Raw genomic sequence first — 19,406 nt, forward strand, 5'->3', positions numbered from 1 at the left:
TTAACTTCCGGGATGGTGGAGAAATGCTCAGCAGTTGCGGTGATACCAGTGGCCAAAATGGCGGCTGGGCGCTTCAGGGGCCGGATCAGGTGATGCAGCCCCAGTCCGCTCCCTTCCCACCAGCCGCTCCTCCTCCCGCGCCTCTACGTAGTGGTGGGTGTGGCCTGCCCAGAGGCTCTCTCAGAGGCTAGGAAAACCAAGGGACACACATGCGCAGTTGGGGTCCCTCCGGCCTTTCGGGGCTCCTCCCCGCCCATCTCTCCGCCCCGAATTGCCGGGCGGGGCTAGGCCGAGAGTCCAGCAGCTGTAGCGGGGGCTTTAGTGACTTCCTTGTTGTGAGCTTCGGCCCGGCAGTGTCCGGAGTTGTAGCCCCACTGTCCTTCCCGGGACCGCTAGCCCGAGTCTAGGTCGCAGCCGCAACCCCAGCCCGTCGGTTCCCCTTTCAGCACAGATCCTTTCCCCGCACGCCCCGCGCTCCCTAACATGCCCAACCCCAGCAACACCTCCTCTCCCTACCCCCTCCCAGAGGAAATTAGGAACCTGTTGGCAGGTAAAGAGCGGGAAGGGGGCGGGTAACGCGGCTGGGGCGGGGGCCAGGGGACGGCGAGCGGGTGGGGACAGAAGCATTCGGAGTCTCTTCCCTCCTTCTCCTCGCTCCCCACGTCTCTTGCCCGGAGGGAGCGGGACTGGGAGTAGGGAAGTGGGGTCTGAGAAAGGGAGTGGGCGTGTGTGTTGAAATTTGGTGCGACGATGGTGGGGAAGCCCGTCTTAGTGGGCTGCACTAACGCGTCCAGGGCAATTGTGTTTCCGTCGGGAAGACGTCGTGTGGCGGGGGGTGGGAGGGAGAGAGAGAAAAGTCAAAGAACTAGTTCTCTGGTCTCCTGGCCGATGGAGGGGAAAGAGATTCCTGAGCTACAGGGGTTAGGAGTTAGGGGTTATGGGACCAAAGGATGTGACATATCTATAACCCCCGTTTTTCTTGAACATTCAGTCAATCATATTTGAGACTTTCAAAGAGGGCCTGACTCTCAAATGGCCACTTGTCTTCAGCCTGAGTAACATTAAAACAAAAAAGGAAGGATGTGTTAAAGTCCAACTTCCTGTGTCACACGATGAAATTACAGTACTGCATCTTTGCACCCTCATCTACCCTCATCTTCCCCTTTTCGAGTTTTAAATGACCATTTACAGGAACCTGGGAATTAAAGATTCACTTTTCAAGGCTACTGTGAATCTACTACTAGTTCATTAATGTACTAGATATGGAGATGTGTATTTTCACAAAGGGTCAATAAAAATTATATTTCTGCCCAAGGTAGAAAATACATCTTTTTAGTGTAGCACATATCTTACCTATCCTGATGCTCTGGAATTCTTCCCGCTATTCACTTTGTCATGTGTACATCAGAATTCTGGATGCTGAATTTTGATTGTTTTTCTTTTGTTCAGTTGTCTCTTAAGTGTCTTTCAATATTTGGTCACAAATAACTGGATTAAAAGGGTTTCTCTTAGATGCCTATGTTACAAGTCGCTTATTTTAACTCTTAAAAAGCAATATTTAAAATGTGACATTTTATGCAGTAAGTTACTGTTATAGTACTCTTGAGACCAAATCTAATATGCTGTTATACTATTTTGGTGGTTAGCATCATAGATATGATAAGAAAATAAAGCCAGTAGTGTATGAGTGCAGACTTATGTTTGTGTGAACAAGACTGCAGTACGATGAATACATTTGTGGTAGGATAGTGTTATACTCTAAGAAATGCTTGTTGTCATTAATGGGTACTACTAAAGGAAATGTTGAAGGAACTGCAGCTTTTATTCTATTCTATGCAAGTTCAAATGAGTGCTAATTTTGTTTTCCTACATTGTTTGTTGTTAAAGTGCTGGAATTCCTTGCTTAGAATATTATTTTAGTTACCAGGTCAGAGAACTGTTTATCATAACTCTAAAAACAAATGTCACCATTTTCAGGATATTTCAGGTCTGAATTTTTGAGCTTAGTAAGTTAAGTATATATTATTTATAACTTAAGATGATTGATTTCTTGAATGCATGTAAGCACATTTGACTGTCCTTTACGATTGGATTAGTGCATTCTGTTGATTGTTATTTTGTAGTTGGCTTTATTCCTTTGATAACTATGTAAGTTGAAAAAGCTAAAGCTCTAAACCTTTCTTAGAAACAATGATCAGTACATACATGTAAACTAAAAATATATGTGCAGTATATTGTATGTATGTATTTACATGCAATATATTGTATACATGCAATCAAATTGTAACAATTCTACCTAAGAAAACTGAAAAATGAAAGAACAAAGTTAAGTATAGACCCCTGGGTGCATGCTTTTAAAGCTTGACAGCTCCACAGTAGACAGGTGTTATTTGGATCCATAGTCATACATTACGGAGTATGATACATAGGTTATGAGTTGCTTTATTCTCTGATCCCCATATATGACAAGTATTTCACATAGCCCTTATTTGTGTGATTTATTTGAAAGCTCAGAATTACATAATATTTAAATTATCTGGCATTATTAACTTCCTATATCTTTAGCCCTCTCTTAAGTCAGGTAATAATATCTGAAATCAGCATTTTAAAAATCACCTTATTGACATTTTTAATATTTCATGTTATTAAAGCAGATCACATATTAAAACACACGAAGTATTAAAAACATATTAAAACATTAGAATTTTGGTGGTTATAAATTTGGCTTATACTTTATTTTCAGAGGATATTTTCAGGAATTATGGCTATGAGGAAATATAAATATACATGAGATATATTTTAAAGAAATGAAACAGCTGAACCGTTGGTTTTCAGTTTTCTTAAACTAATCATTCAAAGAAACTTGTTAACATTTTATGATTGACTGTAATTAAAATTTTTTTTGAGGTAGGGACGGTTTCAAGAATGCTTTCAGCAGTTTTTCCACATTTTTTAATCCAGAAAATTCTGTTGGATTGTGCATGATCATTTGCATTATTCAAGTGTTTGGGGAATAGGACATGGTTAGACTTTAAATTGCAAAAACTATAGAGGAAGAGTTGGTATGGGGTTTGAATTTTTGAGATATTGCTGGCTGACCTAGTTCTTTCTTTGAAACTAAAAAGATACTGGCAGTGGTGGTTGTAGTTAATAGTTAACTCTTAGAATGCACATAGCACTGTTCTAGAATTCCAAGGTAGAGAAGATGAGGAACTAAACTTTTTAGGTGTTTAAGATCCCTTGCTTTCAGAAAAAAAAAAAAAACAGAATATGAAGTCAAAAGATAATGTCTATGAGAAAAATGTTGTTTGGACATTTCCCTTTGTGTTCCATGTGCCCTTTATCCAAATCACTATGTCATATGTTTTAAATGTTTGACATTTCAACTGCTTCATAGAGGTAGATGCTCAAATGTATTCTTATCAATTTATTATTTTCTTTCTCCTTATTTTTCTTCTGATTATAGAATTTTAGGCTTCCTTTTCAATATTTGTTTTCCTCTCCTGATTCCTTCTCTTTTTTTAAAAAAAAAATCTGTAGAAATGCAAAACCCATAGAGGTTATCATTCTTAACTCACATTAATGATGCTCTTGAAAAAGTGGCTGTACAGTTTGACTGTTGGTTATTTATATTTCTGTGGATACGAAATCTTTGAAAGCCCATACTTTAATAAAAAGTGTTGAATTATTTGTTTATTCCATTAATAGAAAAAGGTTTACAAATTTTTACTGTTGTTTTTCAAGAACCATTTTTTTAAATAGAGGTATTGGGGATTGAACCCAGGACCTCATGCATGCTAAGCACGTGCTCTGCCACTGAGCTATACCCCCACCCCCCAGATTTTTGTTGTTAAAAGCAAATTGTGAACTGCGCTATGCACTACAGGCAACCTTTAGTTTTTTTTTCACAACAGTAGAAGAATAAGTTTAGCTTGGATAATTAGAATCAAAAGATAATCCCAAATCTTGTCCATTTAATCTTCTCCCACATCCAAATATTTTGAGTAGGATAACAGCAAGAATAATCTTGATTTATGTGAGTTTTTCCTTCAGGCAGGCAAGAAAGTGAGAGGAATTAGAATCATTGTTCCCATCCCCCCTTGATTTGTTTAATCTCCCTTGAATACTGGAGTGGTTTGCCATCAGGTATTCTCATTCATTTGTTTTAGAGCAACATACTTGAAAAGGAAAGCTGTAAGAAGATGTTAGTATTTTTTTATTAAGTTAGAAAATCAAACCAATGTTGAAAGAAGAAAATGGTGGTTGTCAGTATGTACTCTGAAAAATCAAAACCAAACCAAACGAACAATAAACAGAGTCACTATATGGTTTCTGCAAAGTGACCCTGAGATTTTGTTCACATGGCAGTCTTGATTATAAATATTGTATTTTCCCCTTTTGGGGATTTCCAGGACATTTTTTTTTAACCTTTACACATAATTGATAATCCCATTAAGGGCACTAGGTAAAGAATGCAATTCAGTTGAGATAGAGGTAGGATTTTTTCAATGCTGAGAATAGTATGGTTTGATTTCCACCTTTCCAAAGTTCCATTTATAATTTGGTCAACATTTCGGTTTTATTTTTCCTATGAGAATCATTTATGGTATGTCTAGTGTCCCATAACTTCCTTCTGGGGCATTGGCTGAGTATGTAAAGGGAAGAGTGCCACCTACTGAGTCACCAATAGTCACCTACTTCTTTAGCACCTGGATTTTCCTATGGAGGAAAGCCCGCCCCATTTTGGCAATAAATGACTAATGAATTTAAAGTTGGTATGAGAACATTTGATCCTACAATGAAATCAGTCTGTGTGTGACACCTCTAAGATTTTTCTCTTCTAGAAATAGGAATATATGTTTGTAAATCAGTAGACCAGAAATGTATAATTTCTTGTATGGGTCAGATAACATAGACGAATTAAGATGTGATGTTAGGAAAATCATTTGCCTATGTTAAGTGTACAGTAGCCTACTTTTTCTTGGGTGGGGATCTTTGGCTGGCTTATTGTTTTCATAGTTTTCCTTTGAAAACATTTTTCATCTCAGATTACTAAATAATGCTCTTGACAGTATGCTGGTATGCACAATTTTATAGTTACCCAATCCAAATTATCACTGGTTTTCTTTAAAAAAAAATCTAAATATACTGAAAAAACGAGAAGTATATACAAATTTTCTAAATGAGCTTAGCTCCACGTTATCAGCATTAAAGCATTACTAGGAGGACGATAGAAACAACAGAGTAGGAGAAGCCTCTGGTGATTTGAAACACAGTTCAGTCATCTCTCATAAATTTAAGATTAAGTGTCATATATGGGTGATAAAAGTGGAATAGGCTAGTTTTTATATACTCATTATTCACTTAGTTTGTCTTTTTCAATTAAAGCCAAGTCTGTCTTTTTCATTCCACCGAGTTTACATTTCTTTTTCAATCACATAGTGAACATATTATAATAGTTGCTACCTAATAGTGAATATAGTGTAAATCTCAGACTAATGCTTTATTCACTGTGGCTTCTGTGAAAATGTGTGGTAAAAAAATCGTGATTATTATAAGGTACTATTTATCAAGAGTCATCTTTTTGAGGTGAAAGATGTTCATCTCTGTTCTTCGACAGTCCACTTTTTCAAAATAAATCATTTAGCCTCCAAAGCCAGTTTTGAAAATTTTGTTAGATGATTGGATTCTAAGACTCAGGTGTATTTTACCTGTCATACTGTGAGAACTCCTGTGCTTGTTCATGTCTCTTCTTCCATGTTCAGAAAGTCCACAGTTCAACTATAACCTGTAAAAGTGCTAGGTAATCCAGAGAAAGACATTTATTAGAGCAATCAATAACTTTAATTAGCCATTTCCCAAATTTGGGCATTTGGCTTAATTGATCTACATGTGCCCAGTTTAACTGATTTTTTATGTTTCCACCAGAAGGTGTTTGATCAGACCATACCCTCCTTTAACAGAGAAGAAAGGCTTATCTTTTTGTTTGGATGCCAGCTTAAATTCTAGGCTGGGATCCTTACCACATTAAGTTTAGTGATAGCACCTCAGTGAATACAAAGTGAAACCTGGCCCAATTCATAGAGAAAGATGTGGAATTAAGTAGTAAAGCCATTTGGGGTATGGTTTGATTGATTTTACTTATTTTATTGATCTGGGGCTCAGCATATGATAGTGAATTCAGTCTAATTCTTGTCCCCCTCTCCTCCACAATTCAAGCCATCACAGAGGGTGTGTGTGTGTGTGTGTGTGTGTGTGTGTGTGTGTTTGCCCCTTGCTTGCCAACCCAGGTAAGTATTGGGTGGTTGGGGGACTAGGCAGAAGACATCAGATATTGTTACCTTTGTGACTTGTTTACAACCTCCAGCCTGGAAGTCATATTCCAGGCTGTTTGCTGGTGGAGGATGGTGAGTGCAAGTGGTCATACCTTGGCTTTCTTGAGGAGTAGGAACCTGTGCTGTGTATTCATGTTGGATAAGCTGACAGTTTATTGTTTGCAAGACTTTAAAAGCTTTAAAAAAAAAAACTTCGTGTGGTTTCAACATTTCACCGTATGATCAGTATGAAAATTGGCAGGAAGCTGTTAGCCTGTGTTTGTGTGTGTGTGTGTGTGTGTGTGTGTGTTAGTGTGTGTTAGATACCTGTCCTAGCCTCTCGGGCTCTAGGGGTTGATGGGGTGGTAGATTTTTCTGAGGGGTTCATATGTTCAGGAAAAGGAAAAAGGAAAATTGGAGTACCATTCGGTTATTTGGTGTGTGCTAAGTATTTGCCTCTTAGGGGTTGCGATGGCTATTGAGAGGTTTCTAACTGAAACTGAGGATTGCTGAGCCAAGACATGATGTCATCTTTTAATTTTGTTTTCAGACCTTAACATTTATCTACAGAGCAGTTGTAAATCAGATCTTTTCAGCGGTCCTCTCCCCTAGATCTTTACAGTTTTACCCGGAGATAAGGTTTACTCTTGACAGTGTTAAGGTTTTACAGGAACAGAAATCACCACCGCATTCGTATTCGCTGGGTAACTTCCTTGGTGATGACTTGGGGTCAGAGGCGGATGGAGATGGGGCCAATTCTTGGGTTAAATGCCGGCGGCGCTGACCTGCGGTCTACGTGACGGGGGGGCGGAGCGGTCGGGGTTAGACCTGGTGCGTAGGGGGCGCCCGGAACTGAGTTTCTCCAAGTGGCGGGGTGGGTCCCTAAGCTTCTCCTCTCCCGCGGTGAGTATGCGGTTGAGCCGATCCCTCTGAGAAAGAGGAATTCTAACTCACCAGGCCAAGAGGCCAGCGAGGAGGCAGGCTGACCTTTTCTTGTAATCAAATTACGAATTACGGCTGTTGCCCGAATTACAGACAGTCTGGAGTCAGTGAAATCTACATATTAACAGAGGGACACGACCCCTGAAGGAAGGTAGAAGAGGGCTAAAGCGCTCGCTAGCTTACCGTTTGCAGGGCTATTCAGAGCACAATAAAAAGCTTCAAATCTCTTTTCCAAACAGCCAGAGGAGCGCTTGATTCGCCCAGGACTTTTATTGCTCGCTTTTGAAATATTACCCTGGCTCTGAGCTACAAAGCCGCAGATCCAGTCCCATTTGTTTGACGAGAGCGCTGCCCCAAACGAGTGCTCCCTGCTCACGGCTCCGAGGTCGGAACCCTGGGGTTTAACACTCCGAGTGTTGCAGACAGCGGAGCCCTAGCATCTCAGTGAATCCCGCAACTTTTCAGCGCCCGCTCCGTCTTTGCGCGGGGGGAGCAGGGTCCGTGCTCCGCACAGGGGCTCCGCGAGGGCCACGGGCACGCCCGGAGGGTCTCCTGTGTCCGGGAGAGGCTGGTTTCGTTCGATTCTAAAATAAATGGGCACAGTGTGGATTTTAAGAAATAACCCAGATTTCAAAAACTTGAAAACCACCCAAATCTGTGGGCACCAAACTAAAGATTACTGCAGGAGCCGCTTCCACTTTAAAGTTCTTAGTTGCTAGAAAAAGAAAAACAGCAAATCAGGTTCTGTGCTTTTCATATCTCCTTTGTGAAATAATTTTTTAAATGAATGTTTATTAAATCTTTTTGGTTGCCTTAAACTCCTTTTCTGGCATAAGTTTTGGAATAAATACATTAAGACAGCTCTGAAAATACAGAATTTCCGCCTTGCCTAATCTCTGAATCTTCTCCCCCTCAGAAAACAAACAATGCAGATTTTTCCTGCAGTTTCACACTATTTGAACAAGTATTTCCTCATAAAATAGCATAGTTCAATAATTGAAAAATATTTTGGGGAACTGTTAAGAAGCACTGTCTAGGGCATTACAGCCTTTTGTTTTTTGAGTTTTTATCGAACTGAAAAGACTTTTTAAAGAAAAAACTCTTGGGTTGTAATTTGTTCTGTTATTGCTTCCAGAGATAGAAAATAGATCCCGTTTGTTTAAACTTGGATTGTATAATGAAAATGTAAAATAGGCAATTAAATACTCGTGTGGATGAGGGAATTAAAGACAAACACTGAGTGGAAGTAACATTAAGCAAACTATTTGCTAATCATTATGCCAGTGATTCTCCCAAGTATCGAGTCCAGTTGGAAGAGAGAATAAGCAGAGGTGCTACTCCTTCCCTTATTCCACTTCCTTAGCAGAGTCATTGGAGCCATCTCAGAGAAGCCAGTGAGCTCTTTCCATTTCAGCTAATATCTGAATGTCCAGAGGCTGCTTGCTCCTGTGGGTACAAAATTTAGAGTTTAGAGAAGAGCACTTAAAAAAAAAGTTTCATTATTTTGAACTCACTTTAGAAGTCTAGGTCTAATTTGCACTGGTACTGGATTATGTCTCTTGTGCCTCCCTCTTCAGAATATGGACTGCTCAAGGAAAGAGAAGCTGTGACATTTTGCTTTTGTTTTGTTTTGATACTTACTTTTAACATTAGTGATTAATAGACTTGAAACTAGAAAGCTACTTAAAAATTATTCAAGAATTAAATTTTAATTCTTTCACTTGTCATGTTGAAAGAATCACCTTTACACATTTATTATGATGGTATAGAATAACAGTTTAATCAACTTCGCTCATTGAATCAAGGTACTCTTGTAATCAAGAATTTAAGATCAATTACAACATTCTATCTCAAATGCTAGGTTTTAAATTACTAATTGTAAATACAGTCAAAGGTTATTTGTTATAGTGTTTTGAATTAATTAAATCTAATATTATTGTATGTTTAGATACCACCTTTTTATCAGTGTGAATTAGGAGATAAATTAGTTAAATCAAAAGAAAGTAAAACATATACACATCTCTTCAGTTTCAAATATGGATGGTTTATAGTTATACCCACTGTAATTTTTTAAATGTTATCCTCCATATTAGATATCTCAAAGTGAAAATTGAAATTCTGAATATAAAATTAATTTAAAGTTGTACACTATTTCATGAATAATAAGAGTGGGGCTATTAAAAAGTCAAACCAGTAAGGATTTGATGGAATTGTATGCTAGAGAGAATTAGAAAGCAGAGTAATTTAGAAGTTTACTAAATTAAAAAAAAAAGCTATGTGAAAATGTTATATGAGATCATGGAAATCTTACCTCTTGGTTACTGTATTTTTCAACAGTAGATGAATCTATTCTTGCCACTTTTTCCTTTATTTAAAGAAATCTTTCCAGGTAGTAATACCAAGGCAGGAAACAAGAGCACACAAAACCACACAACTTACTATCTTTTTTATTTGAGGATAGCCAGCCAGAGTAGGTGGGGCAGGTAGGAAAGAGGAGGGTTTGATTTGGGAATCTTGGCTAGAAAAAGGGATTAACTTTTTCCTTTAAAGCATTAAGCATTGCATATACCTAAAAATTGATTATGCTGATAAAGACATGCCTTTGCCAGAGACATTAGCTTATGTTGATATAATATTGTGAATGACCTGTTCATGCAGGAACTTACAGAATACTATAAAATGATAGTAACTCATGCATAAAAGCTCTGTGCCTGCTTATATATGAATTTGTTTATGGGGCACCATAGTTTATTAAAACTTGTGGGTTTCTTCCTGGTTTAATGATGCCAGACATCCAAATAGCATTTGCTGTGCTAAGCATAAGTAGAGCATACAAATTTTATTAGCTAAGTGGTGAACAGATTTGTCCAACTTAGTATTTGAAACATACTTCAACTGCTATGCTTTGGATTGATAAATAACTGTAACAAATTGTACAGATATTAACACTTATGGGTAGAAACAATCATTATCCTATTTGTCTTCACAAAAAATGATTCTTTCCTATAATTTGTATCCTTTTTCTTATATTTCATGATTTAGATGTTGAAACATTTGTAGCAGACACACTGAGAGGGGAAAATTTATCCAAGAAAGCAAAGGAAAAGAGAGACTTCCTTATTAAGAAGATAAAAGATGTAAAGTCTATGTAAGTCACCTACTTCCTTTTATTACTAATATTTTACTTAGAAGAAACTTTGTAATTAACATTTTAATGAAAGATTGGTTATTGTGGAATTAAATTTTTATGTTCTAATTTAATTGGTGTTAAGTATTTTTAAAGGACAAACTATATTTCTACCATAATAGTTTTTAAAAACAGACATACTTATCATAATACCCTTTTTGTAAAGGCTCTTGATTATGTATTTTTCTAAGCATTCTTGCAAATTCCAATCGTTTATTTTGACTATCTGAGGATATATTTGGTTTAAATGGTAAGATGTAGGTAGGTTGAGAATTTTAAAATAAATACGGAAAATACCTCCAGATACTGAAGTGAATAAATGCAATATAAGTTGTAGATATTAAGGATATATTCTGATTTTACTGCTGTAAATTAGGTCTTTAAAAATATTTTCATTATAAATCCATAAGCCTTTTGAAAGGTCATTTCAGGATAGGAAGTAGTTTTTTTTCTCTATATGTATACTTATAGATTTTAAAGTGGATTTGAATTATTGCCACTGATTAGACCTTGTTTTGATTTGTCAACCCTTATTTTAAATATAATGTTCTTGTTTTATTTTGCAGCTATCTTCAGGAATTTCAAGACAAAGGTAAATTTTCAAGTTTGTCAGACATGATTTTTTTCCCTTGCAGGGATTTTCAATAGGGATATATAGCACATACTGAAATTTGATAATTGGAATCAAAATTTAAATTTCCATGTTGTGTACATAGACTTTCAAGATGAGAGTACTAGCTCCCCCTGCTGAGAATAAAATTAAAAAGCATATCCAAAATCTACCCTGCACAATCTTCTGATGCAGAAATCTGTGTTTAACGTTCTTAAGTTTTATGTTTCTTAGAGTTCATGTGGCAGTAGTTTGTTAAGAAAGATATATACCTGCAGTTACACATGGAAGGGTTTGGTAAGGCAGAGGTGAGATACCAACCCAACACCATTGAACCCTGTAGAGATTATTTTATATTAGTGATGGGAACAGGAGGGCCTGTGGCTGGGTGCTCATAGGTAATATTTCTAAAGGCTAATTGTTTTAAAAACAGTATCAATCTGTGTTTGAGAACATGAGTAAAATCTTTTTCAAATGCTGGTCTTTATTCTTGTGATTCTTTTGATATGAATGCATGTATTCCACAGACATTTTCAAAGAAGGGCATTTAGTTTCACTTTTTGGAAATACGTGAGAGTGCTGGTAAGCTGATTGTCTTCTTTTAGATTTGAGTGTCAGCTGCTTAGTGCACTGAAAACCAAATCCAGAAAGGCGTAGGAAGTTTCTACTATTCCATGTTTTCAGTACTGTAAGGAAAACTCGGTATGACCCTTACTTCCATGATGCTAATTCATAGGTCATGACCTGAAGCCTGTGGATGCTGGTATGAGGGTCACAACATGAGGTCAGTTAACCTATGTGGAGCGAGGCTCTCTGTTTAGGGGAAACAGTATGGCATCTTCTAACTGAGCTTAGCAGATACCACAGAGTAATTCATATCTCTGCCAACTGGTAAGTGAGAGCGTAATGACAGTTTCAATAAACCAGACAAACCTAAAATCAAACAGTTAAAAGGAAACCACAGTTTCTTTTCACATTAACTCATCAAGGTCATTGTGACTGGAGGAAGTGAGAATTATAGAATTGTATATGTTTCGAGGATTAGGTGGGAACTTTCCCTTTGGTATTCTGGTTTAGGACTTGTTCAGGTGTTTGGATATTAAAATTACATTCCTGAGATACACATTCTTTGTCTCTAAAGTGAATGGAAGTTTATATAGTATTTGATAGAAACTGAAAAGTGAGCCTAGGATATGAGTTCAAATAACACAGAATTCAGAGATTCCCCATAATCATTTTCCTCGGAATAAGTCATTTATAGTTCAGTACTGCTGTATTGAGTTAACTAATCGCCAAGAATACCTGCTCAAAAGTAAGCGTGTGGATAAATTAGATGTATACCTTGGAGAAGTATGAGAAGCTGAGTCATTTTCTGCCATTCTATTCTCAAAGTGTAATTCAGCTTTGTTCTAAAAAGACTATTCCTATAGTTTGTTAGAAATAATAAAGGGAAGTTAGTACAGGCATAATAGTTGAATAAGCAGTTATTCAAGATACATATTTTTTGAAGTAGAAATTTATTAATAATCAGATCTCTACATTGAATAAATTAAGTTCATCTAAGTATACTTTGATAGTGCTGCTTTTTTTTTTCCCTTACATTTTCTTTTTGGGGCTTTTGGATTATCTTCATCCAAGGAGACCTGGGCAGAATTCCTTTTGGCTGTTTCCTCTTTCTCTCTCTCTCTCACTCTCTCTCTCTCTCAGGTCAACATGGGGTCACCATGAAGTAAACAGAGGCTCTTTTTTCCTTCTTTTTTACCTTTATACTCATATTTGTTTTACATATTTTATTTATTTATTTTTTATGTGATAGTTAAGTACCATTTTAATATCATTCTTGGGAGAAAAAAGGACCTGGAAGAGAGTTCTTAAGTAAAATGAACTCTATTCACATTTATTCATTTCTATTAAGTGAGTTACTAGTTTCTCTAATGTACACAGATATCTATCATCCTTCTTTCCTTTCCTCTCACATCTTTTCTTACAGCCTTCAAATGTTGTACATGACAGAATAATTATCCAACTCTAGTTTTTTATTCTTAGTTGCAATATAGCCTGATAATATAAATTATACTCCCAAATACAGTCTTCATACACTAGAATTATGCTCACTTTAAAATTATTTTACAACAGAATTATGATTATTTTAGAATTTGTTCTCTGTCTCATAACAAAGTCGTAGCTCTCTTCAATGTGACTTGAAATAATTATTTTTGTGATGAAAATATATTACTAATTGAGTAAAGTCTATTATTGACTGAGTTCAAATAGAATTTTCTAATATATATTAGGTATATGATTAAAAAATTTTTACTTGTAGTTGTATCTTGTCTTTATGTTAGACTTGTTTTACTCCAGTGATGATTTAGGTATTATTATTTTCTTTTTAGGGTGATTGAGATAATATGAAGAAACCTATGCATGACACATAGTAGGTGTCCAATAAATATTATTTATTCTCAGATGCAACTTCATTTATCAAGAGGATTTAGTAAATCTTGATTTATAATTCCATTTTCAAATAATTTTTGAGGAAATCATAAATTATTAAAAGAAGGGCATGCAAATATTTCAAGAGAGTATTTTTCAAATTTGCAAAGTGTTGGTGTCTACAGCTTTAAAAAATGTGAAAATATTGCTTTCAATTCCCTTTGGTTGTCATAACTAAAAACTTTTCATTTTCTCCTTTAAAATGTTTTTCCTCTAATTAAAAAAGTCGTTTAATAGATTTTGTTCTTAAGACTCCATTGATATTGTTAAATATGAATAGATTTACTTAGGAAGCAATTTCCTTTGACTTCATTGGTATTATTAAGTTCATTAATGGACTAAACTACTTCTTTGAATGGCAGGGCTGTTAGGTGAGAAGGACCCATTTTAGTTTGTTCTGATGGAATTCTTTAGAACAGCAGAAAAGTCAGACTTTTGGATGTTGTTTAATTTCCTTTTCTTTACCCTTCCTAACATATATGTTCTATTGAAAGTTAGCTCCCAGTGAAATCTGATCAAATAACTTGCAGCTCCCCTATCCCCACCCCCATCTCTGGCCTTGTACAAATGTGTTAAGCATGCTTGAGATTATGGTTCCTGTAGTAGTAGAAGTAGATTTTAAAGGTAGTGCTTGAGAACAGTATCATGCTTTTAAAACTCTGCCTTATCTTTGCATGCTTTAGATTAGCCCTTCTATGGTAGAAGACTTATGAAGAGAATCTTATTTGTGGTGACCTACATCTTTCAAAGTTTTAAGAACTACAGATTCCCTTAAGAAGTTAAATGCTTAATTCTGTCTATTTAGCTGTATTTTATTACTTGAGAAATTAGTTTCGACAAGTGAACTGAGTAGAAAATTAGAAATTAATTTTTTTCACTCAAGTAATTTCCCTCACCACACTTGCTTTTTAATACTCTTTAAGAGGGAATGGTTATCATCTGAATTTTAGGTATATTATTTAGTTTAATATTTACCTGATTGCTTTTTAAAAAAGACTGTATTTGATGAAAAAGCAGTAGAAGGGTTTGTCTTCATTGGTGGTAGAAATCATGACTGTTCAGTTGCTGTTGGGCTTTATCTCCAGGCATCTAGGAAAATGTTAATTGATCATGAGCCATATAAAAAAGAAAGGATAATAGTGATTTGAACCCAGCTATTATAAATTTTGAAGTATTTTTCAAAGAAATATGCTGCTGTGGTACGATTAAGCCTTGATTTTGCTGTGTTACTTAAGTTGCCAATGAAATTATAGGACGAGAGGTCTTGGATCATTGTCTTTTAGACTGTTAACTTTGTATCGTTAATTAAACTTTTGAAAGTTGTGGGATAAATCAAATGCTTTTCTAGGGAAACAAGAAACAGTATTAATGAGCAACAACCCCATAATTATCCTTGTGAGTACATAACAGGGACACATTCATGTCTTTTCTTTGCACAATAACTTTTACAAAGAAGTATTTTTAAACTGATCATTAATTTTATGGCCACAGAAATGAGATGCAAAATTTATGCTGTTGTCATTGGCACAGGCTCAAGGCACCACTGACATTATGTGTGAGTGTAATAGAATGGCTGCCAACTAATGATTCTGTAGACATTTCATTTGAGCATGCTTTTCTTTTAGATGTCTGATTAGGCTGTAATGCTTTCAATTATGTCTGTAAATTGTATCGGGTACGTTTACCTGATGCTCATTGTTGCTTCAGAGTTCAGTTTTCTATTACATAGACACAAGTTGAACATTTTCCTTTTAATTTATCAGTCTTTGCAGGTATAGCTGCAAATACTCAGCCCCTGGGAGAAAAAATGCTTTGCACTACTCAACAGCGACCCCTGTGTTCAATTAAAGCTCCTTATTATCAGCAGCTCTTTATTGCGTTGAAAAAAAAATAATGGGGGGGGGGCATGGATCATCACTGGGACAACACTAAAATGAAGAAAACAATTTTGAAAAATGATGGGTTTTTTTCAACTTAATGAAAATTTAAAAGGAAGTAACCCCCCCCCAAAAATAAAAAAAAATAAAAAAAAGGAAATAACCCTGTACAGCTACCACAGAGATTTTTATTCTTTACTTTCTGAGTTAATTCAGGGGAAGCTTAAAAAGGAGAGAGAGAAGAAATGAGGCCAGTAACAGTGCTTAATTTATTTTGCCTTAGATAAAAATAAGTGTCACAGTAATTTTTTCCCCAAAAAACCAGTATTTGAAATTAACTGCAGTTCTTAGAATAGAATGGGTAAGTTGAAGACAGTTTCACTTTACTATATAATCCAAAAAGTAGATTTAAAAGAAAGCAAAAAACAAAACCAGAGATCTTCAATATGTTGGTGACTCATTTGTGTAGAATATTCCTAACTCATATTAAATATCATTGAATTTATAGCTTTAATAATCTTTTTGCTGTATGTATGTATATATGTGAATATACATGGATATATATACAACAATATATGGTGGATATTATCAAAGATAATAAACAAATTCTGATTTTTAAAACTTAAAAATTTTTTTGGTTTATTTCCACATAGAGTTTAATCGATTTAAGCCTGAGCATCTGAATTTTTTTTTCAAAATCCTTTCCATAGGGTCCTTGGCTATATTGTTGTATTTTTATATTCATAATAGTTTAATGTGCTAAGTGCTAAGTTATGGTGATATAGTTGAAGTATCCTAACACTTTTTTTCCCCCGACAGCAAGATTTCTTCTATAGTTCATGATAGGAAATATCCTTAGAAAATTCATAACATAAAAATTCTTACTTTATTAAGAATAGAAGGATACTCCGGCAACTAAGAGCAGTTGAGAATTTTGTGATATTTACTGCTGTATATTCCATGATCTGTCATTTCATGTTCAAACATATTTTCACTAGCACTTTATGAGGTTCTCTCTTACCTCATATTTTAAATCAGATCACTCTTCTTTCTGTAAGAGAAATATAAGGGATCACTGAATGTTCTGAGAAGTACTCTGAACATCTCAAAAGAAAGGGAAATTAAAATCTGAAGAATGAGTAGTATTTGTACATGTTTCTTGGAATTTTAATTGGGGAAGAAACTTCATCATGTATGGTGCATATGATGGTGGAATCACTAAAGACAATATGATAGTCATCTCTATATTCTCCTCTTACTGTCTTGAAGGGTGATTACCCCCACCCCCCAATCTTTACTCTCAGGGTAGGGATGATGAATGCTGATGAAATATCAAAATTATAAGGAAATAGACATGAATATTGATTTTCTATTACTTTGACAGTGTTGTCTTGAAAGAGGTTATTTCCTCTAACAAAAATATGGTGAAGGTAGGGTGCTACCCATCAGATGGATGCAGAGGATACAGATATCCTTTTGGAAAGCCCAGTAGCTTTCACCTGGATCTGCCCAGCACCTATGATCTAAAATAATACTGTAGGCATTCTAGGGTTCCTATGGAGATCTTTTTCACCATGCTTTTTGGGTAATACCTGAGGTGGTTGGTTTTCTCTTGAGTTTTTAACAAATAACATAAGTTGTTAACAGTTAGATCATTGATATCATGTTAAGGATACATTTTTCTTTGTTGTTGAATATGGGTGAAGAATGAGTGCTTGTGTATAACCAGGATATAGCAAATGTTTGATTCACTCTTTTAAAGTTATTCTAAATAAGTATGTGGAAAAAACCCCAACCACAAGATTTTATTGTGTGGATTAAATCATTTCAAACCAACCAATCACAATCTAAGATTTGGAAATCATGTAGGAAACTGGCTGGAACATGAAAAAAAAAAAAGGTAACATATCACTGAATGAGAAAGTGTTTAGTTTGTAAATCACCTTGTTTGAACTTAAGAGAATGATATGAGTTTTAAAGCAGTTTTTCCCATAAAGGATTTCTGCTCTTGAAAATGCAACTGAGTATTTTTAATCTGTACTAATGTAATCCTGTGATTTGTTATGAAAACATAAAATGTTCATTTGGCTTTGAATTTTGAATTTCTCATCATCGTTTTCCCAGTTATTGAGTAGGTAAATGGAATTAACTTGGATTATTTTCTCTGTTGTGCTTTCCATGCTTTTTTGTTGTTGTTATTATTTTGGTTTTGCTTGTTTGTTTTAGATACACACTATATTTTAACCTGCTTCTACTTTTTTTTTTACTCGTCTTTGTACAGACCATCATAATTTTGGAATTTATATCCTTTTGTACCAGAAAGAAGTTGTTGTATGCTGACCCTCAAAAACTCTTACTTTATCTAAATTACAGTGGATATACATTAAAATAGTTCAAAAAGTTTTTTGAGTTTTCCATGCAAGTGACTGAATTTAATAGTAAAGTTTGCCTCTTTGGCAAAGTAACATTTTTAAAGATGGCTAAATTATAAAAGGCTTTTCTCTGATTTTTTTCTAGGTGATGCAGAAGGTGGAGAAGAATATGATGACCCTTTTGCTGGGCCTCAAGACAATATTTCACTAGCCTCAGAAAGATATGATAAAGATGATGAAGCCCACTCTGATGGTATGTGACATTTTCCTATAGAATATACCTCTTGGCACTCTAACCCAAAACAATGCAATGTGTAAAGGTGGTGGTCTTGTCAGAAAGCAGATGAACACAGATGCCTCAGTTAACTTACCTTTACCAGAACCTTTTAAGGAACAGAAGAGCTCTCTCTAGTGGTTTTCCTAAGTATGTAGTTCCTTCTTTCCCTAGGACATTTTCTTTACTAGAATTTTTAGAATGCTTGCATCATCATATGAATATTATTAGTAAGTTTGTTGGTTAATTTAATATTATAGTATTCTTGCATAATTTTATTGTGCTGCTTAATGGCTCGTTGTATTATTTATTTTATAAATAATGAAAAAGGTTTTTGATCTCTTTTTTCCTGAAAACTTCATACAAAATGGGTTTATAAAATATTTAATTATTCCTACATTACCTTCTCTCACTGGGACAGGTTTTCATCAAATACTTCTTTTAATACACATTTACAATTTTCTAATTGTCACCTAAAAATGTCCCACATTAAGTAGTGATATTATAGTGTTTTGTATTAATTGAAATAGTAATAAACTTGATTATTTATCTCTTAGTAATTTTTAAAAACTTGCCAAAGTTATGAAACTTGTTTTTAGTGTAGCATGTGCTTTCTCTGTTATAGCCACCCAGTTGAGTGCATCTGAATTGCAGAGACCTATAAGAATGATATATAGTTACAAATTAAGAATGTGTATTGATAAATTAGCCATGCATATTAATTTGTGACACTCAAAGTTTCACACAGACACAGAAATGAATAATGCTTTCTGCCACTGTATGATGATCAAACTGCGCAGTTCCATCTCTAAATACAATTGCTGAATGAAAATATGCTTCCTGCAACAGAGCACTCCACATTTTATGTTATCCAGATTATTCCCTTTGGAAACATAAATTGCTTTTATGAGGTATAAAATTATGTCTATTGCAGAGCAGGGATAAGTCAAGTACATGCATAAGTGATAAACATTCTAACCACTGATTCGGAACAACACAATCTTTTTTTATATTCAGAACTTTGTACAATGTGTAGCAACAATAATCTTACCTATTTATGTTGAATTTTACATTTTGGCAAACATTTAATTTCTATTTTTAAAAGAAAAAATTTCTTTCTCTTATATTCTGTATTTTTTTAAAAGATACACATTTCTCTTTAGTCACACTTATTATCTGAAACAGAGAATTACCCTTTCTAACCTGATCTTCAAAAGCATTCCTACTAGAAAATGTTTTATAATTGATGAAATAATATTTTCAGGCAAAACAATGAATTATTATTTGAGTTGAACTTTTTATCAGATATATTACAATTTTTTTGCTTCTCTGTAAAA

At 35.1% G+C, this 19,406-nt stretch overlaps 1 protein-coding gene across 4 annotated transcripts in view; it reads left to right on the forward strand.

Annotated features, from left to right (window-relative positions):
* Positions 1 to 269: 269 nt before the first annotated feature.
* Positions 270 to 19,406, forward strand: part of SKAP2 (src kinase associated phosphoprotein 2) — a 150,814-nt gene continuing 131,677 nt past the window's right edge. For all 4 annotated transcript variants that reach the window (XM_031455087.2, XM_064487490.1, XM_010995404.3 and 1 more), the window contains exons 1-4: positions 270 to 550; positions 10,299 to 10,404; positions 11,010 to 11,035; positions 17,941 to 18,048. In XM_031455087.2, the coding sequence (XP_031310947.1) occupies positions 484 to 550; positions 10,299 to 10,404; positions 11,010 to 11,035; positions 17,941 to 18,048 (307 nt within the window). In that variant the 5' untranslated portion in view covers positions 270 to 483. The remainder of the gene's footprint in view (positions 551 to 10,298; positions 10,405 to 11,009; positions 11,036 to 17,940; positions 18,049 to 19,406) is intronic.

This window comes from Camelus dromedarius, chromosome 7, assembly GCF_036321535.1.
Source record: "Camelus dromedarius isolate mCamDro1 chromosome 7, mCamDro1.pat, whole genome shotgun sequence".
NCBI lineage: Eukaryota > Metazoa > Chordata > Mammalia > Artiodactyla > Camelidae > Camelus > Camelus dromedarius.